This window comes from Oncorhynchus clarkii, chromosome 22 (assembly GCF_045791955.1).
Source record: "Oncorhynchus clarkii lewisi isolate Uvic-CL-2024 chromosome 22, UVic_Ocla_1.0, whole genome shotgun sequence".
NCBI classification, from domain to species: domain Eukaryota; kingdom Metazoa; phylum Chordata; class Actinopteri; order Salmoniformes; family Salmonidae; genus Oncorhynchus; species Oncorhynchus clarkii.
This window is the reverse complement of record NC_092168.1, coordinates 3,298,486-3,323,338: the sequence shown is the minus strand read 5'-3', so window position 1 is coordinate 3,323,338 and position 24,853 is coordinate 3,298,486. Positions and strand designations below refer to the sequence as shown.

The following is a 24,853-nucleotide window of genomic DNA, read 5'->3' as shown; positions in this document are numbered from 1 at the left end:
ATCACCAAATGAAACCGTGTGTCATCACTGAGAGAGCACATCCTACATCTCAAGCAAAAAACAAGATCCGCATCACACTCACCAACTTTCCTTGTTTATGTGACATGCTCCAACTGATGCCATTGCGTGAAGACGCACATAATGTAACCGCGAGTGGACATTAATTGACTATTTTTGACTGCTCTCATATTGACACTTCATTATAATACCATTTTTGGTTTTGTGCTGATTTTCACTATTTAGAACAAAAAGTTGTTACCACGTGCCAACACATATAGTTCCTGTTTCATTGATAGAAAGCTTGACCTTATTTTTTGGTATTTTTTTGTATTTTTTTACATATATCCTACATTAACATAAACTAAAGAAAAAGCTTTCTTTGTATTCTAAAGTTAGCTAAGACCTTCATAAACACAACCAAATGATCATTTTTGCACATGCATACAATCTATTAATTACACTGTCAGAATGACTGCACATTAGCTTGAAGGGGGATCCCTCCAGGCCCAACGTCTCTAGTAAAAATAATAATAATGTGCAGCGCATGCAGACATAGGAGGTCCCGTGGAAAAAAAAGAACCCCCCTTATGGAAATCAAATTCCCATCCAACAGATTTGTTCTGGCGCTGGCCATGCCAAGCAGCCGGGCCCTACGAAACCCCTTATGTCTCTTATACCTGAAGCCAGAAGACTGCAGGTACGTGTTGTTTCTTAATGCCTGCTACTACCCTAATCTGTGTGATCAGATCTCATGGAAAGCTCCACTCAAGTGGTCTACACAAATCAGTGGAGTAGAAAATAATTGAATGGAATGTAATGAAATAGTGCAGAGAAATAGACACAAAAGAAGCCAATAGATGGAGATAGAAATGAAATAAATGTAATAGAATGACAAAATAAAAAACAAAGGAACCTTTTCCGTTGCACATGACTCCATCGGCGGTCTCACACAGCTCTTTGCTCTGAGCGTCAGTCATTTCGCATGTCCGAGGGAACGAGCACAACTTCCCAAACCAGCCGTCACCACAGATACACCGGCCGCATGAACAGAAACCATGACCTGGTGGGGGACAGGGTAGAAATACAGTATGTTATACAATATAAACCAGTAGAAACCATGACCTGGTGGGGGACAGGGTAGACATACAGTATGTTATACAATATAAACCAGTAGAAACCATGACCTGGTGGGGGACAGGGTAGACATACAGTATGTTATACAATAGAAACCAGTAGAAACCATGACCTGGTGGGGGACAGGGTAGACATACAGTATGTTATACAATATAAACCAGTAGAAACCATGACCTGGTGGGGGACAGGGTAGACATACAGTATGTTATACAATAGAAACCAGTAGAAACCATGACCTGGTGGGGGACAGGGTAGACATACAATATGTTATACAATAGAAACCAGTAGAAACCATGACCTGGTGGGGGACAGGGTAGACATACAGTATGTTATAGAACTGGAAGTAAAGGCGGCCAAATGAGGTGTTGGCTTTAGGGCTGATCAGTGAGATACACCTGCTGGAGCGCGTGCTACGGGTGGGTGTTGCCATTGTGAGTAGAATGAGTAGAATGTCACAATAGACATTTGAAAAGGAGGGGGATGATGATCGAAAAAGTCAGTATGTTACCGGTGTCAGTGATGCTTTACTAAGTTGTTTTTGTAAGAAAAAAAATGTATGTTCTGTCCTCTATTGTGTTTGCTGTGTTTGGTTGTTTGAACCACTGCACACAAGACCCCTCACAGGAAAAAATTGTAATTGGAACTTAAATTTGTTTGGTTTTTAATCTCCATTCCTCTCTGGCCACGTTACCACCTTTATGACATCACTTGAATGGCATCAATAACATTCTACTTTCACAACATTCTAGAGACAAATTCAAGACTCTCCCCATCAACAACCAAACCTTCTGAGAAGACACGTCAAACTTTGAATCTTTTAAATGTCACGTCTCTATGACTTTGGCTCCGTGTCTGACCCCAACTCTCAATCTGATAAGGAGGAGCCTATGTGTCTGGCTGTGACTCTGAGTCTGAAGAGTCCAGAGAGCTGGGTCTCTACCTCTTCATAGAGCCCACACCCTCCCAGCCATCCTCTGCACTCTTAGATTTTAATTTTTCAAAAAAGGGTTCTTCAGCTGTCCCCATAGGATAACCCTTTTTAGTTCCAGGTAGAACCTTTTTTGGTTCCAGGTAGAACCCTTTTGGAGTCCATATAAAACGCGGTGTAGAACAGGTTCTACATGGAACCGAAAAGGGTTCTACCTGGAACCAAAAGGGTTCTACCTTGAACAAAAAAAAAAGGTTCTTCAAAGGGTTATCATATGGGAACAGCCAAAGAACCCTTTTAGGTTGGAGGTAACGCCTTTTTTTGTGTGTGCTGGTCCCGCTGGCTAATGCCAGTAGTGTGCAGTGACTAGGTATGATGTCCTGAATGAGGTTGAGGCAGTGGCAGTGCCACCAGCTCTCACAATCTCATTGCAGAATTAGACTTCATCCACGTTTACCAAACATCACATTTCAAAGTTGCTCCAAACATCACATTTTGAAGTGTTTTTGTTACTCCTGCTCCTGTGTGTCGTTTAAATTTAGAGGTTAAGGGTTAAGTTTAGACACTCATTCTGAATGGTTAAGGTATGGGTTAACGTTCGGGATAGGGTTAAAACATTCCGTTCAGGCTCTCATTCCAAATGGTTAACGTATTGTCTGCTCTTGATGTGGGCTAATAACCAGCTGACGCTAGTAAGAGTGTATTGCCCTCCCTCGGCTCCTTCATGTGCTCTTAACAGTTTATCTGAATTACTATCTACAGTCAGTATGGTAAATCTGAACTATTAATAATGAGCGATTTCAATTTTGATTGGAGGACACCAATGTCAGATTACTATTAAAATAGGGAAGTGGCGATCATGACATTTTGTTATTGTAAAAGACTGCCGGTCTCACGGTAATTGACTGTTAAGTTAATTAACACAAACACGTTTAGCCTCTCCGGGCCTCCATCCACACAAGCCGCTGATGCACACCTTTGAAAACATCGACATTTCAAAAAGTACAATAAACCAATTTAATGTACACCATCACAACAAATCCATTATTTATTATACGTCTAAAGAAACACTATATGTGAAAATGTATTTCAGGTGAAAGAATATGAGTTGGCCTTCTGTAGGCCTATGTTATCTGGCTATGCTCCGTGCCACAGGCTGTAGGCTTGTTCATTAAGCTGACAAGATATGCTTAGAAGTCCCGTGTCTTTGTTTAATTTTGCATGGTTTTATAGCAGAATACAATCAAAAGGTTATTTTTCCCATTACAGAGTGAGTGCGCGCATGAAGTGGATATGTTGAGCGTAAAAGGGATCATTTGAAACAGGTCCTATATGATAGACAGAGTTATTTGGTAACATTAGTTGAGAATGACACAAAACATTAGAATTTCTTAGAAATCAACGTACATGGGCTGCATGGTGCGAGTACAGGCTATTGAGGATTTGAGAGGGTAACCAAACAAAAAAAGCACAGCTGTTCTCTCATCAAGTGATCATATTTTCACCCATCAGATTATTCTCAATTTAATCCTGTCTTTACTAATATGTACAATTACATTTCAATTTAGAATGGCCTATTATTAAATGTGCGGGAACAGGGGCACTCGAATAAAGAATTGATAGCGAATTGTAGCCGTGCCCTTTCTATCTGGTCGGTTTTGTAGGCTTATTCGGTTGTAAAGCAGAGTATGTGCTTAATATGAGCAGCTGAGAAATAAATATAAGAACACTATTTTAACTCCACACATCCACCACTGTTTGAGGAGAAGGCTCTCGCTGCTCAACGGGTTCAACATATTCCGCCCAAACTCTGTGTCCCATAGCCACTCCAAACCTTGTTCCTGCAGATACTACGTGCTTCATTTGGGGAAAACAAGTGAAATTGGTTCTGGAACATCGATAGTGACATGTTTTCACAAACAAAACATATTTCACTAAACCGTCTGCGTGCTCAAGAAAAATAATCAAGGAGAGAAGAGGAGATAAAACCCATGGCTAAAGTTAGTGTGTCACCCAATTCATGAAAAAAAATTATGAAAAATCAAATACAAATTCACTAATTTAGGCTGGCTGTCAACTGGCCTGTAAATCAATGAACCAACAGCATTGCCTAGGGCATAATAATACATACAGTCCACACTCAAATGTGTTTAATTTTGGAGTATAGGCTAGACCAATTATGTACCAAAGACATCTTAAATCAGTTTTGTTTTATGTAATTCTGCCATGTGTTATATGCGGTATTCATTTTTTTTTCGGGCTTGGGCTGCCATGCATCAGCTCTAATATGTATATGGGTGTTTTGAATTAATCATCACTTTAGAAAGCGCTGTCCATTTCGTTGTGTTAGGATTTGAAACAACATCCACAAAAACCACGCTTTACACAGTTTCAACCTGCTGTTCAACCTGCTGTTGAACTTCTTTCTTCAAATTGATCATCACAGTGAGGTGAGTTTTAAAAGTACGATAGGCCTGTGTAACAGTATAATTTTAAACCGTCCCCTCGCCCATACCCGGGCGCGAACCAGGGACCTTCTGCACACATCAACAGTCACCCTCGAAGGATCGTTACCCATCGCTCCACAAAAGCCGCGGCCCTTGCAGAGCAAGGGGAACTACTACTTCAAGGTCTCAGAGCAAGTGACGTCACTGATTGAAACGCTATTTAGCGCCCACGCTAACTAAGCTAGCCGTTTCACATCCATCCGTTACACTCACCCCCCTTTTGACCTTCCTCCTTTTTTCGCAGCAACCAGTAATCCGGGTCAACAGCATCAATGTAACAGTATAAATTTAGACCGTCCCCTCGCCCATACTCGGGCGCGAACCAGGGACCTTCTGCACACATCAACAGTCACCCTCGAAGCATCGTTACCCATCGCGCCACAAAAGCCACGGCCCTTGCAGAGCAAGGGGAACTACTACTTCAAGGTCTCAGAGCAAGTGACGTCACTGATTGAAACGCTATTTAGCGCCCACGCTAACTAAGCTAGCCGTTTCACATCCGTTACACCTGCCGTTTTGATGACGTGTTGGATGTGATTTTAGATTGCATTTGCATTGATGTCAGAGTGGTTAGAGGGACAATGGAGCCCTGTTTGCCAGGACATTAGCAACCTGATGGTTGTTAGTGAGTTGGGTACTACCAAAGCATGTCCAGAGTGCATAAGGGGAGATTCAACAGTCACATGGAAGTTTACTGTGGTCATGACTCATGACTGCTAGTGTGGCAGTAATATGGTCCCCCCAACTAGTCACTATAACAGCCCTAGTCAGATATGCTTAAAGATATTTGCTCTGAGCTAAACCTCTCAGCTGATAACTGAGCCTACACAGCCGAATCCTAAAGATCCATCGAAATCTACCTTGATTGATCTTATTTTGACTAATACTCCAGATAAATATGTCGCTAATGGAGTTTTCTCGCTGGATTTTAGTGACCATTGCCCAGTTGTTTGTGTCAGAGATGTGAGAATGCATAAATCTAAGCCTCCTGTCGTCACTAAGAGGAACTTGAACACACTTTTTTACATTACGTTTATTTTAGTGACCTTGATTGTATCTCAGCTATTTCTGAACCTGATTTAGCTTCATGCTTTTTTTGTAAATGTCTTCGACACTATTGTAGAAAATCATGCTCTCTTTAAAACTCTGAGAGTTAAAGGTAGATGGAATGCCTGATTCAGTTCTGAATTATCTGAAGTCATTTGTATGATAAATGTACCCTGGGTCAAGTCCAGAAACATAGGCTTAGACCCGGATTGGCAAACCTCAAGGCAACTAAGGAATCAATGTCTGAGACTAAGTATAATTTGATTATTATGTAACCACTCATTCTGATAGTAAGAGGAATATGGAAAAATGGGAAACTGCCCCCACAAATTCATTCAGACTTCCCCCATTACAGACAAAAATGTCATAATTGATGCATTTAATCGTCATTTTATTTCTTTATTTTCTTTGTTCTTTATTTCATTTATTTCATTTTATTTCTATTTTTTTGAAAAAGCGTCTAGCCCTACAATATCTAAAAGACAATTTATGCTTGATCCGAAATGTGGTCGGAGGCTTCGTATGGAGGATGTGACATAGGCCAAATTGTATGGAGGCATGCAGAGGCCAAATCCGTACCGCATGAGCATATGCCTCTCAAATTTTCTAACAATGCAGAGGGCTCCGTATAGCTCCGCATTGACATGATTGGTTGACAGTAGGTAAGGGCGGGAGGTCATGAAAAACACAAACTCACTTTCTTGACAACTTCCTTCACAGCAGCTCTGTGCTGCTCTGCGAAGCGGAAGAAGTATGAATGCTCTGACTACCGTAAATACTGCACTGCCAATGCCAACATCGGATTGACAATGCAGTGCCTTTAAGAGTGGGCTAAATGCTGATTTGGAACTTTTACAGATTGATTTGGAAAACAGAAGTCAAGTTTTTGCATTTTGGCAATTCACAGAAAATATATCCTTGATGACTTACTTGATTTAGATACCAAGAAATCCACAGAGGCTGATCAACTTCAGCCAGGAATGCTCAAGTGTGCTTCCAACCTCATTGTTGGCTCAGTAACCCATATCTTATATCTTAAATCTAACATTATTATCAGGATATATTCCTAAAGTATGGAACACAGCTCATGTGCTACCACTCCATAAGGGCGGGGAGAGTAGTGATCTAGATAATTGTCGTACCAACTGCAGGTTTCCATGTCTAGCTAAGATTCACAACTTTCAAAACATGGTATTTTGAATATAAATCAATGTGGGTTTAGGCCAGGGCACAGCACTATCACAGCACCACATTAGTTGTTAATGATATTGTCAATTCTTTAGATGCTAAAATGAATTGTGCTGCCTTGATTGTGGACCTGTCAAAAGCTGTTGATCATGCTATGTATTGAACAAGTTGTCCTTGACTAGGATCTAACGTCTGTTCATGGTTTCATGATTATCTTAGTGACAGAACTCAGGCCATCATGATTGATGGGTTTAAAATTCTTGAGATAGAGAACATAAAGGTGTTCTGCAGGGGTCGATACTAGGACCTGTTCTTTTCACTTTTTATATAAATGTTATTGGTCAATCTGTAAAAAAAAAAAAAGTACATTTCATCGATATGCGGATGATACTATTATGTACGCAATTGCTCGTACTGCTGACCTGGCTGTGACAAGGCTGGCTGAACTTCTTTAAAGTCACATAGATCACATCATTACGCTCTTTTTGTTTACAAAGCCCTGCTCCATAAGCTTCCGATTTACCCAACATCCCTGTTAAGCTTTAAAATTACAAGTTATCAAACCCGTTTCGAGGGTTGGTTAACTTTGGAGACTCCGTTGGTGTCTAAAGATTGAAGTAAATCAGCCTTTAATTCCCTTTCCTTCCTTCCTTTCCTAATCTCCACACTATGTTTGGAATAACAATATAAAGATGTTTCGATTGGATGCGTTGAAGAATGTGTTTGTTTTAATTGACTGTGTTTTGTATCTTAATGTGTATTTAATGTGTATATTGCCTATCTTTATGTGTTTCTATACTTGCCTGATGTATGTGCTTATTTTTGTATTGTGCAGGGCTCATTTGTAAAAGAGACAATGGTCTCAAAATGACTTCCTTGTTAAAATAAAAGGTAAATAAATAAAAAGTGGTAAAAAAAAAAAACTGTCCACGACTGGGATCAAACACAGAACCTTCTGATCCAGAGTCATGGGATCAGAAGGTTCCTCCTGATACTGTGTATCGTTCAAATTTAGAAGGGTTAAGTTTAGGCACTCATTCCAAATGGTTACGGTAAGGGTTAAGGTTTGGGATGGGGCTAAAATAAAAAATGTAAATCTAGTGTCCACGACTGGGATCAAACACATAACCTTCTGATTCAGAGTCACAGGATGTCCACCACCCACATCCACAATGGCTGAGCAAAATCCAAGCCTACTTGATGGTAATAGCACTCACTGTTGCCCCTACTGGCCTGTTTTGAAGGCATTTCATGACATCCTCAGGACATGGATATTCCAATATCGACATCAATCTCGAAAGATCTGGTTGGTCAGTGGAGGCCAAGATCATGGAGGCCATGATGCGCGAGCACCATGAAGAGACCCAGAGCTCCAGCCTTGAGGGCACCAGAGGGTCTGACAGTGTCCATGCCCCCGTTGTGGTGCCAGCATCGGTCACCTGGTTCAGGAGCATGGGTTCAGCCACAGCAGGGAGTCAAGAAGACAGCACCCAGCCAGAGAACTCATCCTCCAGGAGAGGGAGATCAGAGGAGGACACCTCTATGAGGCCAAGCGTCTCCCGAAAGAGAGACACAATCATCCACTTCTGGTTTCCCAGGAGGCTTTCAGACAGAAGGCCTGTCCTCCAAGAGGAAGACGGAATCAGGGAGAGTGACCCTTCGAGTTGCACATCTTGGATGAAACTGTAGAGGTATTCTATCTTTGGCTCTGTTTTTAATAATGTATTTCCACTTTGGTTTTCTGCTTTTAGTTGTTTCCTTTGTAGGTTACAGGGGCCTTGGGTGACTTTAAAAGTACATGTATTGTTATTTGTATTATTATCAGGTCAAATGAGGACAGTGTGAAAAAGGTTTGCCCGAAAGAGGACATGGGAATCAGCTCCTTGCCCTGAGTCTGAGGAAACCAATCGGAAGAGACAGATGGTCTAATGAGGATAGGGACTCAACTCAACTGACATCAACCAATCTCCCTGAACTTTTCAGGTAGTCATGGTGGGCGAGTACCGTTTCATTGCATGTGATTGTATTGACTAAATGTGTTACCATTACATTTTTTGGTCTATTATCATCATATTCACTTAATAAAATGTAGTACACCTGCAATCTAAATTGTCATTGTGGCTCATTGTCCTTGATTATAATTTATTGCGATTGGATTTGAAAATGTAGCTCAATAAAAATGCATCTGATTCACACACTAAGGGCTCAAATCCATCCATAGCGCTGAAGATCTGCATTACACCGCAATATACATTTTTAAGGCAATGTCCCATGTTAGTGGAGACTGTATTCATGGTAAATGCGGCATACAGAGTATGTTGGCTCAATCGGAAATTACCTTTAAATTTCAATTGCGCTATAATGCTGTACTTCTGCGATACGGATTAAATCAAGCCCTGACCTAATATTGTTTAAAATCTTTAAATGTTTTTTAAAAATGTACATGCACTGTACAGTATATACAAAACTACACGGACAACCTTTCAAATTAGTGGATCTGGATATTTCAGCCACACCCTTGCTGACAGGTGTATACAATTGAGCACACCGCCATGCAATCTCCATAGTGCAACATTGGCAGTAGAATGGCCTTCCTGAAGAGCTCAGTGACTTTCAATGTGGAACCGTCATAGGATGCCACTTTCCCAACTAGTCAGTTTGTCAAATTTATGCCCTGTTAGAGCTGCCCTGGTCAACTGTATTATTGTGAAGTAGAAATGTGTAGGAGCAACAACGGCTCAGCCGCGAAGTGGTAGGCCACATAACCTCACAAAATGGGACCGCTGAGTGCTGAAGCCCGTAGAGCGTAAAAAATCTTCTGTCCTCGGTTGCAACACTCACTACCAAGTTCCAAACTGCCCTTGGAAGCAATGTCAGCACAATAACTGTTTGTCGGCAGATTCATGAAATGAGATTCCATGGCCGAACAAGCACACACACAAGTGTAAGATTACCACGCGCAATGCCAAGCGTAGTGGTGTAATGCTCTCCGCCATTGGACTCTGGAGCAGTGGAAACGCACAAAGCAAAGTACACACAGAAATGGTTTGTCAAGATCGGTGTGGAAGGACTTGACTGGCCTGCAGAGAGCCCTGACCTCAACCGCATCGAACACCTTTTGGGATGAATTGGAACGCCGACTGCGAGCCAGGCCTAATCGCCCAACATCAGTGCCCGACCTCACTAATGCTCTTGTGGCTGAATGGCAGCAAGTCCCCGCTGCAATGATCCAACATCTAGTGCAAAGCCTTCCCAGAGGAGTGGAGGCTGTTATAGCAGCAAAGGGGGGACCAACTCCATTCAAATGCCCATGATTTTGGAATGAGATATTCGACGAGCAGGTGTCCACATACTGTTGTTCATGTAGTGAACTTAATTAAAAAACTATTTAAAAAACTGAACAAAAATATAAATGCAACATGCAACATTTGCAAAGATTTTACTGAGTTACAGTTCATATAAGGAAGTCAGTCAATTTAAATAAATGAATTAGGACCTAATCTAGTGATTTAACACAACTGGGAATACAGATATGCATCTGTTGGTCACAGATATCTTTAAAAAAAGTAAGGAAGAGGATTAAAAAAAACAGTCAGTATCTGGTGTGACCACCATTTGCCTCATGCAGCACTACACAGCTTCTTCCCTTGGAGTTGTTGAGGCTGTTGATTGTGGCCTGTGGAATGTTGTCCCAATCCTCTTCAATGTCTGTGCGAAGTAGTTGGATATTGGCTGGAACTGGAACACACTGTTGTACATGTCAATTCAGAGCATCCCAAACATGCTCAATGGGTGACATGTCTGGTTTGTATGCAGGTCAGCTTCCAGGAATTGTGTACAGATCCTTGCAGCATGGGGCATGGGTGCATTATCATGCTTAAGCATGAGGCGATGGTGGTGGATGAATGGCACAGCAATGGGCCTCAGGATCTCATGACGGTATCTCAGTGAATTCAAATTGCCATCGATAAAATGGAATTGTGTTCATTGTCTGTAGCTTATACCTGCCCATACCATAACCCCACCGCCACCATGTGGCACTCTGCTCGCCCACATGACGCCATACACATGGTCTGCAGTTGTGAGGCAGGTTAAACATACTGACAAATTCTATAAAACAACGTTGGAGGCGGCTTATGGTAGAAAAATTAATATTCAATTCTCTGCCAAAAGCTCTGGTGGACATTCCTGCAGTCAGCATGCAAATTGCACACTCCATCAAAACTTGAGACATCTGTGGCATTGTGTTGTGTGACAGAACTGCACATTTGAGTGTGGCCTTTTATTGTCCCCTGCACAAGGTGCCTGTGTAATGATCATGCTGGTTAATCAGCTTCTTGATATGCCACACCTGTCAGGTGGATGGATTATCTTGGAAAAGGTGAAATGCTCACAAACAGGGAGAAATCAGCTTTTTGTGTGTATGGAATAATTTGGGGATCTTTTATTTTAGCTTATTAAACATGGAGCCAACAGTTTACATGTTGAGTTTATAGTTTTGTTCAGTGTATATACGCAACTTGGGGATAAGTAAATGGCTTTTGTTAGGCTTGAATTCACAGGTGTCCACCTTGTGTCTGTGTGTGACCAGACACAGTACATTAATTTGATGCAACTGGCTTGTCCTATACCATAGAAAAATATAGATTGGTTTTCTGATGAGTTTCAGAGATGTACTCCTTTGTCAGATCAATGTTTCATGATTTACACAGTTTGTTTTTTGTATATTCAATCAATCATTTTCTCAGCGTAATATAAAATTGTGAGCCATGGTAACAAGAGTGTGGTACACGAGGCTACAGACCTGGATTACGTTTTATTTTATTTAACTAGGCAAGTCAGTTAAGAACAAATTCTTATTTACAATTACGGCCTACCCTGACCAAACCCTAATCATGCTGGGCCAGTTGTATGCCGCCCTATGGGACTCCCAATCACAGCCGGTTGTGATACAGCCTGGAATTGAACCAGGGCCTGTAGTGACGCCTCTAGCACTGAGATGCTGTGCCTTAGACTGCTGCGCGACTCAGGAACCCCTCACAGATGTACAATATTAATTTGATCACTTTCTCTTCACTTTCTTTCTTATCGCAGATAATTTTTTTGCGCAGCAGAAAATCCAAACTTATAGTTTATTCAAGGTTAAAAAAAGGATTCTAAAGTTTGTAATTTCCACTTAAAAATTCCAGATTTGATTTATCCTAACAAAACTGTATCAACCCCTACAAAAATGTCCATTAATTATAATCCACATAAGAATTCACATCTCCTGTTGCTGCAGGATTATTTTTCTGATGTGAGAAAATTGTCAAATTAAGATATATTGTTCTGTGTATTTGAGTATTTTCAAATAATGTGGCCAAAACAGCTACCTTAATTTGAAGTAATTTAAACTATTTAAAAAAACATATTTCTAAATACATTATTTGAAATACTCCTAAAACCAATTGAAATACCCTAAAATAATATTTTAACCCAGGTCTGGTGTGACACGCGCACACAGAGACGGACCTTCACGCACTTACACATACACTTACGCAAACTTTGCACACACATACACACATGCGCATGTAGACACACAAACACAATCTTGGATTTTATCAGGCCTGCCAAAGCCCAGTGGAAGAGAAAACCTTCCAACAATGAAATGCCATTCTCTGGCAACCCCTTCCTCTGAGCCCATCCACACATACTTACGCACACGCACGTGCACACGCACACACACTCTCTCTCTCTCTCTCTCTCTCTCTCTCTCTCTCTCTCTCTCTCTCTCTCTCTCTCTCTCTCTCTCTCTCTCTCTCTCTCTCTCTCTCTCTCTCTCTCTCTCTCTCTCTCTCTCTCTCTCTCTCTCTCTCTCTCTCTCTCTCTCTCTCTCTCTCTCCTTCTAGCTCTGTCTCTGTTTGAATCACACCTCATGTGGCACATCATGTCGAAGCAAGCATAACATCAGTTATATCCTCTGCACTTTCAAGAAGTTAGTTACTGACTCCATCAAAGGAATGGTGACTAGGGTTGGAAAATTCCATGAACTTTCAATAAATTCCCTGGTTTTCCTGATATTCTAATTGGAAGATTCCTAGAATCAGGAGGGAATAAGCAGTAAATCCAGATTCCTCAGCCAGGATTTTTGGAAAACCAGGGAATTCGTTGAAAGTTCCCTCTCTCCCGCCTTCCCTCCGTATCTGTTGTGCTTTTTATCATATGGAAATTGACACATCAGTTACTGTGGTATTGTAAGGAGGGAGGGGGCACTGTGGATTAAACAGTGGATGGGGTTGGGAGCGAGTCAACTCAATGCTCCAATCAACCGGCCTGGGAGAGGGGTTAATTGCTTTGGAGGGAGCAGCAGTCCCCCAGTCCTTACAATTAGACTGGTACTGGAGATTTATAAGTAAGGTGTGTGTGTGTGTGTGTGTGTGTATATGTGTGTGTGTGTGTATATGTGTGTGTGTGTGTGTGTGTGTGTGTGTGTGTGTGTGTGTGTGTGTGTGTGTGTGTGTGTGTGTGTGTGTGTGTGTGTGTGTGTGTGTGTGTGTGTGTGTGTGTGTGTGTGTGTGTGTGTGTGTGTGAATCAGGAGGGAGGGATGGGTGTTCTTTATTTATTTATCACGAGGCAGTTGTAAGATGAATATTTTCCACCTATCAAGACCCATTGTGATTGTCGACTTGGTTTGCAAACAAATATTACATTTTTATTCTCCAGGGCCTTACAGAAAGGTATTCTACTATCTCCTAATCATTTCTATTAGTGAGACTGAGTTAGAATCTCTTCTCAAAATTGTGTGGCTGTGGGTAACGGAGACGCTTGGCTATATCAATACTAACTCTTTTCCACGGTAACTGGTCCAGCCTCAACTGTGCTTCCTAAACCCTATTACCTTTTCAGGTAGCATTCTATTTCCACGGGTGTTTACCTGGTAACTGACAGGAACATATGTGGCAACAATGGATGTTTTACTGTGTGGTACCTGGCTGTGGTACCTGGCTCCGCCACTGTGTGAATCAGAATGAAGTTCAGAGATAAATCTGAGATTAAGGCAGGGTGAAAAGAGAGGGAGGGGTAGACAGGAGGGAAGGAGGGAAGGAGGGAGAGAGAGTGAAATAATGGGAAAGGAGTGGGCTGCCTGACTCAGCACTTGACAAACACACACAGAGATTTTCTCAGGCTCCAAAGTTAACAATGTAAACGGTGTTAGGCTGACAGCAGTCCTGTGAAGATGGAAAGCATGTGTGTGTGTGTGTGTGTGTGTGTGTGTGTGTGTGTCTGTGTCTGTGTGTGTGTGTGTGTGTGTGTGTGTGTGTGTGTGTGTGTGTGTGTGTGTGTGTGTGTGTGTGTGTGTGTGTGTGTGTGTGTACGTGCTGTACTCTACTCTACTATTCTTCCTAGAGCCCTGAGTGTCCTAAAAAAACCTCTATGGCATTGTCACTTTGCAAGGCAGCACAATGAGCCCCAGTAATGCACTGGCATTCATTTTGAATTCTCCCTAAAAGAGAGAGTTGCCCTCAGATGCTGCAATGCACCACTGTTTGGAAGGGAGGCACAGCTCACCAAAACATATCTTTCAGATGTGTGTTTATGTGTGTGTGTGTGTTTGAGTGCGGTAGTGTGTGTGTGTGTGTGTGTGTGTGTGTGTGTGTGTGTGTGTGTGTGTGTGTGTGTGTGTGTGTGTGTGTGTGTCTGTCTGTCTGTCTGTCTGTCTGTGTACGGTTTCAGAGTGGATAATAGAGACAGTACTCAGAAGAGTTCAAGTGATGTGAACAATCCACTTCCATCATTAATAAGACCAAGAGGGAGAGTGTCACTTCTGCTCTCTGTGTTGGCTGATGTTATTGTGCTCTGGAGAATTCACTCTTTGTCTGTGTGTGTGTGTGGGAACACTAAGGTAGCCTGTCTAAATGACTACTGACCCGTAGCACTCACGTCTGTAGCCATAAAGTGCTTTGAAAGGCTGGTCATGGCTCACATCAACACCATTATCCCAGAAACCCTAGACCCACTCCAATTTGCATACTGCCACAACAGATCCACAGATGATGCAATCTCTATTGCACTCCATACTGCCCTTTCCCTCCTGGACAAAAGAAACACCTATGTGAGAATGCTGTTCATTGACTACAGCTCAGAGTTCAACACCATAGTACCCTCAAAACTCATCACTAAGCTAAGGATCCTGGGACTAAACATCTCCCTCTGCAACTGGATCCTGAACCCCCTGTATATAGGGGGTTCAGGATGCAACTGAACTGGTACCCCCTGTATATAGCCTCGCTACTGTTATTTTACTGCTGCTCTTTAATGATTTGTTATTTGTTATTTCAATGTTTTACTTATCACTTATTTTTCTTAAAACTGCATTGTTGGGGGCTTGTAAGTAAGCATTTCACTGTTGTATTTGGCGCATGTGACAAATACAATTTAATTTGATTTGATGTGGGTGCATGCTTCTGTGTGTGTGTGTCTGTGTATGAGCGACCGTCTGTGTGTGTGACTATTATGTATGTTTCATTGTCCTCTACAGCAGGGATCATCAACTAGATTCAGCCGCAGGACGATTTTTTATGGAGCGGATGGTCAGGGGGCAGGAACATAATTGCAAATCATTTGTAGGCTGCAAATTGACCAGAAGAAGGCCAAACAGATGTAATTGTAACGGTTTTCTTGATGAGAAGGAGAGTCGGACCAAAATGCAGCGTGTCTATTGCAATCCATGTTTAATGAAGAAAACACACTAAACACAAACACTACCAAAACAATAAACTTAACGAAAACCGAAACAGCCTATACTTGTGTAACCTAACACAGAAACAATGACATCAGGACACTAAGGACAATCACCCACAAACACACAGTGAAACCCAGGCTACCTAAATATGGTTCCCAATCAGAGACAATGACTAACACCTGCCTCTGATTGAGAACCATATCAGGCCAGACATAGAAATAGACAAACAAGACATCCAACATAGAATGCCCACCCAGTTCACGTCCTGACCAACACTAAAACAAGGAAAACACACACGAACGATGGTCAGAACGTGACAGTACCCCCCCTCCAAGGTGCGGACTCCGGACGCACAACTTAAACCTATAGGGGAGGGTGTGGGTGGGCATCTGTCCGCGGTGGCGGCTCTGGCGCTGGACGTGGACCCCACTCCATAATAGTCTTTGTCCACCTCCTTAGCGTCCCTAGATAGGTGACCCTCCTAAGAGACAGCTCGGGACAGAGGGGAAGCTCGGAACAGAAGGACAGCTCGGGACAGAGGTAGCTCGGGACTGATGGGTAGCTCAGCACTGAGAGGAAGCTCAGCACTGAGAGGAAGCTCAGGCAGGTAGTTGGATCCGGCAGATCCTGGCTGGCTGGTGGTTCTGGCAGATCCTGGCTGACTGGCAGATCTGGCAGATCCTGGCTGACTGGCAGATCTGGCAGATCCTGGCTGACTGGCAGATCTGGCAGAGTCTGGTCGACTGGCAGATCTGGCAGAGTCTGGTCGACTGGCAGATCTGGAAGAGTCTGATCGACTGGCAGATCTGGAAGAGTCTGATCGACTGGCAGATCTGGAAGAGTCTGGTCGACTGGCAGATCTGGAAGAGTCTGGTCGACTGGCAGATCTGGAAGAGTCTGGTCGACTGGCAGCTCTGGCTGCTCCATGCTGACTGGCTGCTCCATGCTGACTGGCAGCTCTGGCTGCTCCATGCTGACTGGCAGCTCTGGCTGCTCCATGCTGACTGGCTGCTCCATGCTGACTGGCAGCTCTGGCTGCTCCATGCTGACTGGCTGCTCTGGCTGCTCCATGCTGACTGGCTGCTCCATGCTGACTGGCTGCTCTGGCTGCTCCATGCTGCCTGGCTGCTCCATGCTGACTGGCGGCCCTGGCTGCTCCATGCTGACTGGCGGCCCTGGCTGCTCCATGCTGACTGGCGGCTCCTTGCAGACTGGCAGCTCTGGCGGCTCCTTGCAGACTGGCAGCTCTGGCGGCTCCTTGCAGACTGGCAGCTCTGGCGGCTCCTTGCAGACTGGCAGCTTTGGCGGCATCCTGCAGACTGGCAGCTCTGGCGGCTCCTTGCAGACTGGCAGCTCCTTGCAGACTGGCAGGTTTATGCAGACTGGCAGCTCCTTGCAGACTGGCAGCTCTATGCAGACTGGCAGCTCCTTGCAGACTGGCAGCTCCTTGCAGACTGGCAGGTTTATGCAGACTGGCAGCTCCTTGCAGACTGGCAGCTCCATGCAGACTGGCAGCTCCATGCAGACTGGCAGCTCCATGCAGACTGGCAGCTCCATGCAGACTGGCAGCTCCATGCAGACTGGCAGCTCCATGCAGACTGGCAGCTCCTTGCAGACTGGCAGTTCTGAACAGGCGGGAGACTCCGGCAGCGCTGTAGAGGCGGAAAGCTCTGACAGCGCTAAACAGGCGGGAGACTCCGACAGCGCTGGAGAGGAGGGCTCCGACAGCGCTGGACAGGCGAGGCGCACTGTAGGCCTGATGCGTGGTGCTGGCACTGGTGGTACTGGGCCAAGGACACGCACAGGAAGCCTGGTGCGGGGAGCTGCTACCGGAGGGCTGGGGTGTGGAGGTGGTACTGGAAAAACCGGACCGTGCAGGCGCACTGGAGCTCTTGAGCACCGAGCCTGCCCAACCTTACCTGGTTGAATGCTCACGGTCGCCCTGCCAGTGCGGCGAGGTGGAATAGCCCGCACTGGGCTATGCAGGCGAACCGGAGACACCGAGCGCAAGGCTGGTGCCATGTAAGCCGGCCCAAGGAGACGCACTGGGGACCAGCTGCGTAGAGCCGGCTTCATGGCATTAGGCTCGACGCTCAATCTAGCCCGGCCGACACGCGGAGCTGGAATATACCGCACCGGGCTATGCACCCGCACTGGAGACACCGTGTGCACCACTGCATAACACGGTGCCTGTCCGGTCTCTCTAGCCCCCCGGTAAGCACAGGGAGTTTGCGCAGGTCTCCTACCTGGCGTAGCCATACTCCCTGTTAGCCCCCCCCCAAGAAATTTTTGGGGCTGCCTCTCGGGCTTCCTTGCCAGCCGTGTTCCCTCATATCGCCGGCTCCTCTCTCCGGCTGCCTCAGCTCTCCTAAGTGCCTCCACCTGTTCCCATGGGAGGCGATCTCTTCCAGCCAGTATCTCCTCCCAAGTGTAACAGCCCTTGCCATCCAAAACGTCCTCCCATGTCCATTCCTCTTTACGCTGCTGTTGCTGCCTGTTGACACGCTGCTTGGTCCGTTGGTGGTGGGTGATTCTGTAACGGTTTTCTTGATGAGAAGGAGAGTCGGACCAAAATGCAGCGTGTCTATTGCAATCCATGTTTAATGAAGAAAACACACTAAACACAAACACTACCAAAACAATAAACTTAACGAAAACCGAAACAGCCTATACTTGTGTAACCTAACACAGAAACAATGACATCAGGACACTAAGGACAATCACCCACAAACACACAGTGAAACCCAGGCTACCTAAATATGGTTCCCAATCAGAGACAATGACTAACACCTGCCTCTGATTGAGAACCATATCAGGCCAGACATAGAAATAGACAAACAAGACATCCAACATAGAATGCCCACCCAGTTCACGTCCTGACCAACACTAAAACAAGGAAAACACACACGAACGATGGTCAGAACGTGACAGTAATATTTGACAAAAATATAATCATTTCAAAACCTGCTGCATTTGAATACATTCAAACACAGTACATCTCTCTATTATGTATGTGAATACTTTGGAACATATTTCCTAAATGTTAATCACTTGGAGCTGATTTGCTGGTGTTTTTACAGACTTTTATGTCCAACCATAAACATAAAAATGTTTTTATTTCCTCAGAAAACTTGGGGAAGGGAAGACCAAGTCAGTTGCACAACTAAATGCATTTAGCCTAAATGTATCTTCCTCATTTAACCCAACCCCACTGAATCAGAGAGGTGCGGGGGGCTGCCTTAATCGACGCCCACGGCGCCTGGGAAGCAGTTGTTGTTGGGGGTTAACTGCCTTGCTCAAGGGCATTACGGCTGATTTTTGCAGCTTGCCGGTTCGAGGATTCGAACCAGTGACCTTTCGGCTACTGGCCCAACGCTCTTAATTAACTGCTAAGCAAATAAAATCTGTGGACCGCCAGTTGGGGAACAGAGACACGTTGGAAATGCTACTCTAGGCCGACCGAGTGGCGCAGTGATCCAAGGCACTGCATCGCAGTGCTATCTGTGCCACTAGAGATTCTGGGTTTCAGTCCAGGCTCTGTCGCATCTGGCTGCGACCACTAGAGATTCTAGGTTAGAGTCTAGGCTCTGTCGCAGCTGGCTGCAACCACTAGAGATTTTGGGTTCGAGTCCAGGCTCTGTCGCAGCTGGCTGCGACCGGGAGACCCATGGGGTGGTGCACAATTGGCCCAGTGTTGTCCGGGTTAGGGGAGGGTTTGGCTGGCAGGGATGTCCTTGTCCCATTGTGCACTAGTGACTCCGATGGTGCAGGGCACACTGACATGGTCGCCAGGTGTATGGTGTTTCCTCTGACATATTAGTGCTTCTGGGTTAAGTGGACATTGGGTCAAGAAGCATTGCGGCTTGGTTGGGTTGTCTTTCAGAGGATGCACGGTTCTCAACCTTCACCTCTCCCGAGTCCCTACCGGAGTTGCTGCGATGAGACAAGACTGTAACTACCAATTGGATACATGAAATTGGGGAGAATTTTAAAAAAAATCGAAACTACACTTATGTCTGTGTTGACATCAAAAAGTAAAAAGTTGAGACGGGAATATACGTGCATAAGTTTAAATCTTAATGATTGTATATCCATGTACTTTAATGTGTATGTTGACATGCCCAGCCAGGTCACACGTGATACAAGTCAGTATTTGACGTCCATACATGTCTTAGAACATCAGGAGATGACATGGAAACCGGCCTCTCGAAGCAACAGTGAGCGCCGTCGCCTTTAAGCAGGTTTTCACTTATACACTTGAGTCTACTGTTCAAAGCCTTGACTGAAGGCTATGATTAGTTGGTCATTAAAATCAGGTCTGGTAGGGTTTGGCTTGAGCAAAACATGTAATCTACACTATGGCAATATATTGTCACACTGGTAATTTATACTTGAATAACTTTAAAAAAAAATGTATTCATTTAAAGTATTCATTTGTTTTTATATACCTGTGTCCATATTGTCCATGAGTTTCTAGCGGATAGACAATATGTTTCAAGAGAAAATAGCCTTATAAAAAAGCATCTAACCAAAAATATCATTATTTTCACAACTGCCACCAGTTTGGTGATAAAAACTTAACAACAAATACTTATTGACATTGTAAAATGAATAAAAGTGTGTAAAAAATGTATCAAGGATATTTCATGCTGAAACCATTATATTTAACACCATTGGTTCTCACTAAGTTGATGGTTTATATTTAAGATGATGTTTTACAGCTTTTTCATTCTTTTTTTCTTCCAAAGTTACCTGTAATATACCCCTACTCAGACCTCACCACCACCCCATCCCTCTTTCCTTCCCTCTCTCCCCCTCTCTCTCTCCCTCCCTCCCTGGCTCTTTCTCCCTCACTCTTTCCCTTTCCTTCTCCATCTCCCTCCCTCTTTCTCTTCCCCATCCTCTCTCTCTCATTCTCTCTCCCCCTACCTCTGTGCCATGGCAGCAGCAACAGGAAATGTCAATTCCAATCCAGCCTCTAATTCCGAGACGACTCCAGTTAAGCATCACACTGCCATTTACGGTGGCGTGTCTAAATGCACAAATTATGAGCAAAAACTTCCCAAGACTAGAACGTAGAAACTTCAAAGGCTTCCAGAACAATTCAGATATTCAGAGTGTTTTTTTCTGGGAAATCAAAGGAGATAGGAATGATACAATTGCATTGCTTTATAATCAGTCCTCTTGACCTGGCTGTTTATTTAGTCTGTGTGTGTGTGTGCATGTGCGTGCATGCTTACATGTGTGCGTGCAAACGTGTGTGTATGTCACGGTCTGTTTATGTGTGAGTGTGTATGCCTGTAGGTATGTGTGTGTGTGCAAGCATGCATGTGTGTGTGTGTGCATAAGGTTGTTATGGTAACCGTAGACAAGATGGTGCCGGCAGAGATGGTCACCTCACTTCAGGTCCTTAGGATGTTTTTATTTTCGCTACACTTGCATTAACATCTGCTAACCATGTGTATGTGATCAATAACATTTGATTTGATTTGTATTACCACCACACCAGCGGTCACGATTCATGACCGCAGTCAAATTCCACTTCTCCAAGCTCTAATGCTGCTGATGGTCATTAGTAGCCTACCAAACTTGCTAACTGCCTGGCACTCAGCACTCTCTTGTCCCTCTAATCACTCTGACATAAATACAAAAAACATTACAAATCAAATCAAACACTTCACGAGAGCCCATTAGCTCATGTTGCACAACATTACTGTTGCCTATGCAATTGCATGAGAAAACAGAGTTTGATGGCCTCTATTAAAAAGAGGAGGTCCATCAGCTGTTTATAGTCTAGGCCTACTACATATATTTATCAACTTTCCTAATATTAAGCACATTGCATCTCTTTACAACATTAAAAAGGACTGTATAGCCTACCTGGCTGGCAAGAAAATGAACCACGAGAAAAGCGTCCTCCATTTACTATTTAAGTGCTCAGATGACATGTATTTTTTCCCCAGGCGGTCCATTCTAAATCAAAACTAATTTCACACAAATATTATTTAGTATATGTAAAGTCAACATTCAATTAATAAGGTTAGTATCACACACCTCATGTAGCCTAGCCCATACTCCTATATGTTTTAATAAGGATTGCATAACACCTCATGTATCCTAGCCCATAGTCCTATATGTTTTAATAAGGTTAGTATCACACCTCATGTAGTCTAGCCCATAGTCCTATATGTTGTAATAAGGTTAGTATCAGACCTTATGTATCCTAGTCCATAGTCCTATAAGGTTAGTATCACACCTCATGTAGTCTAGTCCATAGTCCTATAAGGTTAATCACACACCTCATGTATCCTAGCCCATAGTCCTATATGGTTAGTATAACACCTCATGTATCCTAGTCCATAGTCCTATAAGGTTAGTATCACACCTCATGTAGCCTAGCCCATAGTCCTATAAGGTTAGTATCACACCTCATGTATCCTAGTCCATAGTCCTATAAGGTTAGTATCACACCTCATGTATCCTAGTCCATAGTCCTATAAGGTTAGTATCACACCTCATGTATCCTAGCCCATAGTCCTATAAGGTTAGTATCACACCTTATGTATCCTAGCCCATAGTCCTACATGTTTTAATAAGGTTAGTATCACACCTCATGTAGCCTAGCCCATAGTCCTATAAGGTTAGTATCACACCGCATGTAGCCTAGCCCATAGTCCCTATATGTTTTAATAAGGTTAGCATCACACCTCATGTAGTCTAGTCCATAGTCCTATAAGGTTAGTATCAGACCTTATGTATCCTAGTCCATAGTCCTATAAGGTTAGTATCACACCTCATGTAGCCTAGCCCATAGTCCTATATGTTTTAATAAGGTTAGTATCACACCTCATGTAGCCTAGCCCATAGTCCTATATGTTTTAATAAGGTTAGTATCACACCTCATGTAGCCTAGCCCATAGTCCTATATGTTTTAATAAGGATTGCATAACACCTCATGTATCCTAGCCCTTAGTCCTATATATTTTAATAAGGTTGGTATCACACCTCATGTAGCCTAGCCCATAGTCCTATATGTTTTAATAAGGTTAGTTTCACACCTCATGTAGTCTAGTCCATAGTCCTATAAGGTTAGTATCACACCTCATGTAGCCTAGCCCATAGTCCCTATATGTTTTAATAAGGTTAGCATCACACCTCATGTAGTCTAGTCCATAGTCCTATAAGGTTAGTATCAGACCTTATGTATCCTAGTTCATAGTCCTATAAGGTTAGTATCACACCTCATGTAGCCTAGCCCATAGTCCTATAATGTTAGTATCACACCTCATGTAGCCTAGCCAATAGTCCTATAAGGTTAGTATCACACCTCATGTAGTCTAGCCCATAGTCCTATAAGGTTAGCATCACACCTCATGTAGTCTAGCCCATAGTCCTATATGTTTTAATAAGGTTAGTATCACACCTCATGTAGTCTAGTCCATAGTCCTATATGGTTAGTATCACACCTCATGTAGTCTAGTCCATAGACCTATATGTTTTAATAAGGTTAGTATCACACCTCATGTATCCTAGCCCATAGTCCTATAAGGTTAGTATCACACCTCATGTAGCCTAGCCCATAGTCATCTACGGTTAGTATCACACCTCATGTAGCCAAGCCCATAGTCCTATATGTTTTAATAAGGTTAGTTTCACACCTCATTTGTCTAGCCCATAGTCATCTATGGTTAGTATCACACCTCATGTAGTCTAGTCCATAGTCCTATAAGGTTAGTCACACACCTCATGTAGCCTAGCCCATAGTCCTATATGTTTTAATAAGGTTAGTATCACACCTCATGTATCCTAGCCCATAGTCCTATAAGGTTAGTATCACACCTCATGTAGCCTAGCCCATAGTCATCTACGGTTAGTATCACACCTCATGTAGCCAAGCCCATAGTCCTATATGTTTTAATAAGGTTAGTATCACACCTCATGTAGTCTAGCCCATAGTCATCTATGGTTAGTATCATACCTCATGTATCCTAGCCCATAGTCCTATGTGTTTTAGTAAGGGTAGTATCACACACCACATGTAGTCTAGCCCATAGTCCTATACGTTTTAATAAGGTTAGTATCACACCTCATGTATCCTAGTCCATAGTCCTATAAGTTTAGTATCACACCTCATGTATCCTAGCCCATAGTCCTATATGTTTTAATAAGGTTAGCATCACACCTCATGTAGTCTAGTCCATAGTCCTATATGTTTTAATAAGGTTAGTATCACACCTCATGTATCCTAGCCCATAGTCCTATAAGGTTAGTATCACACCTCATGTAGTCTAGCCCATAGTCCTATAAGGTTAGTATCACACCTCATGTAGCCTAGCCCATAGTCCTATAAGGTTAGTATCACACCTTATGTATCCTAGTCCATAGTCCTATAAGGTTAGTATCACACCTCATGTAGCCTAGCCCATAGTCCTATAAGGTTAGTATCACACCTCATGTATCCTAGTCCATAGTCCTATAAGGTTAGTATCACACCTCATGTATCCTAGTCCATAGTCCTATAAGGTTAGTATCACACCTCATGTATCCTAGCCCATAGTCCTATAAGGTTAGTATCACACCTTATGTATCCTAGCCCATAGTCCTACATGTTTTAATAAGGTTAGTATCACACCTCATGTAGCCTAGCCCATAGTCCTATAAGGTTAGTATCACACCGCATGTAGTCTAGTCCATAGTCCTATAAGGTTAGTATCAGACCTTATGTATCCTAGTCCATAGTCCTATAAGGTTAGTATCACACCTCATGTAGCCTAGCCCATAGTCCTATATGTTTTAATAAGGTTAGTATCACACCTCATGTAGCCTAGCCCATAGTCCTATATGTTTTAATAAGGTTAGTATCACACCTCATGTAGCCTAGCCCATAGTCCTATATGTTTTAATAAGGATTGCATAACACCTCATGTATCCTAGCCCTTAGTCCTATATATTTTAATAAGGTTGGTATCACACCTCATGTAGCCTAGCCCATAGTCCTATATGTTTTAATAAGGTTAGTTTCACACCTCATGTAGTCTAGTCCATAGTCCTATAAGGTTAGTATCACACCTCATGTAGCCTAGCCCATAGTCCCTATATGTTTTAATAAGGTTAGCATCACACCTCATGTAGTCTAGTCCATAGTCCTATAAGGTTAGTATCAGACCTTATGTATCCTAGTTCATAGTCCTATAAGGTTAGTATCACACCTCATGTAGCCTAGCCCATAGTCCTATAATGTTAGTATCACACCTCATGTAGCCTAGCCAATAGTCCTATAAGGTTAGTATCACACCTCATGTAGTCTAGCCCATAGTCCTATAAGG

The 24,853-nt window shown here is 43.3% G+C and overlaps 1 protein-coding gene across 1 annotated transcript in view; it reads right to left on the bottom strand.

Moving 5' to 3' along the window:
- LOC139380491 (integrin, beta-like 1) overlaps positions 1 to 24,853 on the bottom strand; it is a 121,650-nt gene that overhangs the window by 18,575 nt on the left and 78,222 nt on the right. Inside the window, exon 9 of the mRNA XM_071123190.1 lies at positions 914 to 1,060. Within this exon, the coding sequence (XP_070979291.1) occupies positions 914 to 1,060 (147 nt within the window). The remainder of the gene's footprint in view (positions 1 to 913; positions 1,061 to 24,853) is intronic.